This window comes from Thunnus albacares, chromosome 8 (genome assembly GCF_914725855.1).
Source record: "Thunnus albacares chromosome 8, fThuAlb1.1, whole genome shotgun sequence".
Lineage (NCBI taxonomy): Eukaryota > Metazoa > Chordata > Actinopteri > Scombriformes > Scombridae > Thunnus > Thunnus albacares.
In genome coordinates this window covers 34878129-34885628 of record NC_058113.1, presented here as the reverse complement: position 1 = coordinate 34885628, position 7500 = coordinate 34878129, and the positions used below count along the sequence as shown (strand labels likewise).

Genomic DNA, 7500 nt, shown 5'->3' with positions numbered 1-7500 from the left:
CAGATCAGTGATGTGAGTCAACAGTTCAAACATTAATCTGAACTTCGGACTGCAGGCGTCCGACAGGTGAAGCAGGAAGCGGGCGTGTCTGAAACCTAAAGTAGTAAAAACTGCTGCAGGCAGATAATTACAACTGAAACCAGTTTCTCATTTTTCAAGTTTCTCTTTGTCAAAAAAGACGAACGAGATAAAATCTTTGAGAAGAGATTTTTGGAGTTTTGGTTTGAATGAATCTGATTCCTGTTTGTTAGAGAAATAAAAGATAAAAGGATTATTGAAGGTAAAATTAAAAACATAATGATATAAACATAACGAAGAGCTGACGTCATGTTTTCTGTTTAAACTGATGGACTCTGAGCTTCAGTCACTGTCGCTGAGTCAGACAGGAGGTCAAAGGTCACAGCAGCTTCTTAATTAGGTTTTTTAAACCAACATTCACAGTTCAGGATTTATTTAAAGGCATCAAACTGCAAAAAACAACTGTATGTGGATATAAACATACAGTATAAAGTGTGAAGATGAAAGAAGAAAACATCTGTTCAATAAAGTTTAATAAAGAAAAGTTTGTGTTTTAAAAAGGAAATTTACTGGAAAATCACATTTTCTTTGAATTATTTGAAACACAAACATCGACGATTCAGTAATTTCATAATTTCATTTTCTTGTGTTAAAGTCTGTGAATCTGAGAAAATCTGAATTTCCTGCTCAGAATATTTTATTTATTTTCTTTTACAGTTTTCAATTTTACAACAAAGATACGATTCCAGTTTTAAATCTACTGTCCCAATAATCAATCAATCAATCAACTTTATCCATACAGCAGCTCTCACACTGTTTACTGCAGTTAAAAGGACTTTACAGCTGAAAATAAACATAATTAGTGAGATAATAAAACACATTTTCAAGTAAAATATACAGAGATGTTTGAAATGTAAAAGAATGATAAAAGTTAAATATAATTAAACAAAAACCATCAAAATATAAAATAAAGATGTGAAAAATGTGAAGAGATTAAATGAGCAGCATCATCTGTTTAATCTTCATCTTACTGTAGTTCTGTAATGTGACAGCAGGGGGCAGCAGAGCTCCAGCTGTGTTCACTCAGACTACTTTACCCAGAATTCCACAGGGAGGAGGCGGGGCCTTACCTGCCCACACCTGCAGGGAGTTGAGAGACTTGAGACTGAAGGAAGAAGAAGAAAAAAGAAGTCAGAAGAAAATGTTGTTCAGATCAACAGAATCAGTCTAATTTCATCTGAACTGATCTAAACTGATCCAGGTTCAGTTCCTGATCACCTGGATCACCCGGATCACCTGGATCACCTGGATCCACCTGACTGACTGAAGATTTCTCAACTTTTACCTGAAGCAGGAAGTGAGAGCAGAGAAGCAAACATGGTGAGTTCACTGACTTCACTGACTTAAAACTGTTTCTGACATTTAAAACAACATAATCAGCCGGTTCTGTTAGTCTGAAGAACCGACCTGTGATCAGCTGGTTCTGTTAGTGTGAGGAACCGACCTGTGATCAGCAGGTTCTGTTAGTCTGAAGAACCGACCTGTGATCAGCCGGTTCTGTTAGTGTGAAGAACAGACCTGTGATCAGCTGGTTCTGTTAGTCTGAAGAACCGACCTGTGATCAGCCGGTTCTGTTAGTCTGAGGAACAGACCTGTGATCAGCTGGTTCTGTTAGTCTGAGGAACCGACCTGTGATCAGCAGGTTCTGTTAGTCTGAAGAACCGACCTGTGATCAGCCGGTTCTGTTAGTGTGAAGAACAGACCTGTGATCAGCTGGTTCTGTTAGTGTGAAGAACCGACCTGTGATCAGCCGGTTCTGTTAGTGTGAAGAACCGACCTGTGATCAGCTGGTTCTGTTAGTGTGAAGAACCGACCTGTGATCAGCCGGTTCTGTTAATCTGAGGAACCGACCTGTGATCAGCCGGTTCTGTTAGTGTGAGGAACCGACCTGTGATCAGCCGGTTCTGTTAGTCTGAGGAACCGACCTGTGATCAGCTGGTTCTGTTAGTCTGAGGAACCGACCTGTGATCAGCTGGTTCTGTTAGTGTGAAGAACAGACCTGTGATCAGCTGGTTCTGTTAGTCTGAAGAACCGACCTGTGATCAGCTGGTTCTGTTAGTGTGAGGAACCGACCTGTGATCAGCAGGTTCTGTTAGTCTGAAGAACCGACCTGTGATCAGCCGGTTCTGTTAGTGTGAAGAACAGACCTGTGATCAGCTGGTTCTGTTAGTCTGAAGAACCGACCTGTGATCAGCCGGTTCTGTTAGTCTGAGGAACAGACCTGTGATCAGCTGGTTCTGTTAGTCTGAGGAACCGACCTGTGATCAGCAGGTTCTGTTAGTCTGAAGAACCGACCTGTGATCAGCCGGTTCTGTTAGTGTGAAGAACAGACCTGTGATCAGCTGGTTCTGTTAGTGTGAAGAACCGACCTGTGATCAGCCGGTTCTGTTAGTGTGAAGAACCGACCTGTGATCAGCTGGTTCTGTTAGTGTGAAGAACCGACCTGTGATCAGCCGGTTCTGTTAATCTGAGGAACCGACCTGTGATCAGCCGGTTCTGTTAGTGTGAGGAACCGACCTGTGATCAGCCGGTTCTGTTAGTCTGAGGAACCGACCTGTGATCAGCTGGTTCTGTTAGTCTGAGGAACCGACCTGTGATCAGCTGGTTCTGTTAGTGTGAAGAACAGACCTGTGATCAGCTGGTTCTGTTAGTCTGAGGAACAGACCTGTGATCAGCCGGTTCTGTTAGTGTGAAGAACCGACCTGTGATCAGCTGGTTCTGTTAATCTGAGGAACCGACCTGTGATCAGCCGGTTCTGTTAGTCTGAGGAACCGACCTGTGATCAGCTGGTTCTGTTAGTCTGAGGAACCGACCTGTGATCAGCTGGTTCTGTTAGTGTGAAGAACAGACCTGTGATCAGCTGGTTCTGTTAGTCTGAGGAACAGACCTGTGATCAGCCGGTTCTGTTAATCTGAGGAACCGACCTGTGATCAGCCGGTTCTGTTAGTGTGAAGAACCGACCTGTGATCAGCTGGTTCTGTTAGTCTGAAGAACGGACCTGTGATCAGCCGGTTCTGTTAGTCTGAAGAACGGACCTGTGATCAGCCGGTTCTGTTAGTCTGAGGAACCGACCTGTGATCAGCCGGTTCTGTTAGTCTGAGGAACCGACCTGTGATCAGCCGGTTCTGTTAATGTGAGGAACAGACCTGTGATCAGCCGGTTCTGTTAATGTGAGGAACAGACCTGTGATCAGCCGGTTCTGTTAGTCTGAGGAACCGACCTGTGATCAGCCGGTTCTGTTAGTGTGAAGAACAGACCTGTGATCAGCTGGTTCTGTTAGTGTGAAGAACCGACCTGTGATCAGCTGGTTCTGTTAGTGTGAGGAACCGACCTGTGATCAGCTGGTTCTGTTAGTCTGAGGAACCGACCTGTGATCAGCTGGTTCTGTTAGTGTGAGGAACCGACCTGTGATCAGCCGGTTCTGTTAGTCTGAGGAACCGACCTGTGATCAGCCGGTTCTGTTAGTGTGAAGAACAGACCTGTGATCAGCCGGTTCTGTTAGTGTGAAGAACCGACCTGTGATCAGCCGGTTCTGTTAGTGTGAAGAACAGACCTGTGATCAGCTGGTTCTGTTAGTGTGAAGAACAGACCTGTGATCAGCCGGTTCTGTTAGTCTGAGGAACCGACCTGTGATCGGCCGGTTCTGTTAGTCTGAGGAACAGACCTGTGATCAGCCGGTTCTGTTAGTCTGAGGAACCGACCTGTGATCGGCCGGTTCTGTTAGTCTGAGGAACAGACCTGTGATCAGCTGGTTCTGTTAGTGTGAAGAACCGACCTGTGATCAGCTGGTTCTGTTAGTGTGAAGAACAGACCTGTGATCAGCTGGTTCTGTTAGTCTGAGGAACCGACCTGTGATCAGCCGGTTCTGTTAGTGTGAAGAACAGACCTGTGATCAGCTGGTTCTGTTAGTCTGAGGAACCGACCTGTGATCGGCTGGTTCTGTTAGTGTGAAGAACCGACCTGTGATCGGCTGGTTCTGTTAGTCTGAGGAACCGACCTGTGATCAGCTGGTTCTGTTAATGTGAAGAACAGACCTGTGATCAGCCGGTTCTGTTAATGTGAGGAACAGACCTGTGATCGGCTGGTTCTGTTAATGTGAGGAACAGACCTGTGATCAGCCGGTTCTGTTAGTGTGAGGAACAGACCTGTGATCGGCTGGTTCTGTTAGTCTGAGGAACCGACCTGTGATCGGCCGGTTCTGTTAGTCTGAGGAACCGACCTGTGATCAGCAGGTTCTGTTAGTGTGAGGAACAGACCTGTGATCGGCTGGTTCTGTTAGTCTGAGGAACCGACCTGTGATCAGCAGGTTCTGTTAGTGTGAGGAACAGACCTGTGATCGGCTGGTTCTGTTAGTCTGAGGAACCGACCTGTGATCGGCCGGTTCTGTTAGTCTGAGGAACCGACCTGTGATCAGCCGGTTCTGTTAGTGTGAGGAACAGACCTGTGATCAGCTGGTTCTGTTAGTGTGAAGAACCGACCTGTGATCAGCCGGTTCTGTTAGTCTGAGGAACAGACCTGTGATCAGCTGGTTCTGTTAGTCTGAGGAACCGACCTGTGATCAGCCGGTTCTGTTAGTGTGAGGAACAGACCTGTGATCAGCTGGTTCTGTTAGTGTGAAGAACCGACCTGTGATCAGCCGGTTCTGTTAGTCTGAGGAACCGACCTGTGATCAGCTGGTTCCACACTGCAGGTTTAAGACATTTTTTCAGCCCGTTTCCATGGAAACATTTAGTGACAGTTTGACCTCAAACTGCAGCTGTTTCTGCTGATCCTCAGTCAGAGTGTTCAAACTGTGGCTCCGGGCCCTCAGGGGGCCCTCAGAGAAACAAACACTGAAGTCAACATAATGAAACCTAAACCTTCTAATGTCAGTAAATAATATGTAAACTCTGTCTGATGAGTCTTGAATATGATGTGAACAGTGTTATTGATCAGTCGGTGATCAGTACGGAGAGCCAGGAGGACCAAACATGCTTTAATCTTTTTACTTTTGTCATTCTGTCACTTAAATGATTTCAAAGCACCACAGGAAGTGACGTCAGTGTTGCAGATCAGCAGCTTGTTTATTGATCACAGACCTCCTGACCTGCAGCCTGCAGGAAGCTCGCTGACGTCAGTGTGTGTAAAGTGTTTTAGATAAAAGAAGTGAATGTATGAATGTAGACAGCAGGTCTGATGGAGCAGAAACGCTTCAGTTTGGATCAATACAGCAGCTCCATCAGGCTGCATGAACTCTCTCTGCAGTATGTTTGATACCTACCGTTCATAGCTCACTCAGTTAAAAAAGAAGGAAAAGCAAAAGGATGAGAAGAATTCCTCAGACTGAACATCTACTGAATGTCTAACTGAGCCCTTAAACCTGCAACACACACACACACACACACACACACACACACACACACACACACACACACACACACAGCATCCTGCAGCTCAGCGTGTCGAGGCAAACATGTCAGGGCGTCGCCACTCGCTGCTCCACCACGACATGATCTTACAGGACAGAGGAATGCTGGGAATTCAGGAGAGAGAACCAACCACACATCACATCTGATAACACACACACACACACACACGCACACACACACACACACTCTCACACACACACACACACACACACACACACAGTTCAGTGAGGTTTGTTCGTCCTGCTGTTGATCCTTCGATCATCTATTATGATTTTAATTCAGAGATTTTCATAACAAAACAAACTCATTTTCAACCCTCAGGCCAGTTTTAAGTAGTGAGTTTTCTGTCTGTGTGTTGACTGGTTTTCAATACAGAGACAGATGCATATGGATATATATGGATATAAATGTATATATGTATGTGTATATATATAGATATATAAATGTATGTATGGATATATATGGATATATATGGATATATGTGTATATAGATATATGTATATATGTGTGTACATATGTATATATATGTGTATATGGACGTTAGAGGAAAGTGTCAGTGTTCCAGAATATATGAGTCTGATCATTGGTGATGTCATTGAAATATTGATAAAAGTTCATATTCATGGATTTTGTCCTTCCTGTCTAAGTTTGATATGGGGGTTAATCATACAGTTCCCATAATGCTTTGCAGGCATAAACAGAATGTTGCCATGGAATCAGTGAGTTAGCTGAATGAAGCGCCCAGTAGCTGACTGGTTAAGACTCATAAATGCAACATGTGTGGTTTGATTCCAGCAGGGAACCTTTTGTTTCATGTCATCTCAACTGTTGCTGTGCAATTAAGACATAAAATCCCCCAAAATGATATTTTCAACATGTTTGTCAGACACACAAGTTTTAGTGAGAAACACTGAATGTAAACAGAAACTTTGTTTGTTTCCAAGAAAAGTCCACACAGAGCTGCTTTAAATGTTCATGTATATGTTGACAAAAGTCTCTCCGTAAAGTCAATAAACTGCAGGATGATCAGAAAACACACATCTGTTTCTCTCAGCTCATGAAAACTTAAAGGACACATATTCTGCACATGGGATATCTACTGGAATATCTTTACTGATTTCCAGTTAAAAACTCCTTATTTATCTTCTACTGGTCCTTTATGCAGCCCCTCAGTTCAGCCTCTGTCTGAAACAGGACGTTTTAGCTCCTGTCTCTTTAAGCCCCGCCTCCTGATGAGCCCACTCTGTTCTGATTGGTCAGCTTCAGGAAGCTTCCTCCGACTCCGGAGGCTACGTAAACAAACTATAGTAGCAGGATTTCACTTCTTCTTCTCCTTCTTTACTCCAAATGTCAACTTCTCACATCCATCCGTACATGTTGGAGCTGAACAACACATAGCAACCACCTTAGCAACCACCTTAGCAACCACCTTAGCAACAACGGCTATAGAACGGACAGCCATTTATGGGCATGCACATCGAGCCGACGTACTACTAGAAGGAAAGTTGTGATAATACCAGAAAAAAGTTGTAATATTACAAGAAAAAGTTGTAATAATACCAGAGCAAAACATCAGAACATTATGAGAAAAAGTCATAAACAGGCAGGTTGAAGCCCTGAGTTTTGACTTGCAGGCAACATTTCTACAAACGTTCAGCTCAAGTTTCTGAACTTTGACCTTGTTTAACATCTGACATTAAAACAGGAAATAAATAATAGAAAACCACTAAAAGCAGATTTTGAACTTTTTTAAAGTTTTGGAGATTCGTAGTTTTCCAGGACGGTGATCCTGCTTATAAAGCTGCAGGTGTTGAGTTCACACACTTGTGATTTATTTTAGTTCCTGTTTTATTTACAGATATTGAGACTATAAATGTGTCTGCAGGTGTGTGTGTGAACACTGTGTGTGCTGCTGTATTGATACACACAGCTGTACAGGTGTTTAACCAGTCTGACCGTCTCTCTCTCTATGCCCCGCCCCTCAGGGTAGTAAGGAGCGATACCATTGGCAGGC

General features: G+C 43.9%; 1 protein-coding gene across 1 annotated transcript in view; it reads left to right on the top strand.

The window, feature by feature from the left end:
• Positions 1-1056: 1056 nt before the first annotated feature.
• Positions 1057-7500, top strand: part of myo1eb (myosin IEb) — a 25620-nt gene continuing 19176 nt past the window's right edge. Inside the window, exons 1-2 of the mRNA XM_044359426.1 lie at positions 1057-1398; positions 7472-7500. The exon at positions 7472-7500 is cut by the window's right edge and continues 109 nt beyond it. Of these exons, the coding sequence (XP_044215361.1) occupies positions 1396-1398; positions 7472-7500 (32 nt within the window). The 5' untranslated portion in view covers positions 1057-1395. The remainder of the gene's footprint in view (positions 1399-7471) is intronic.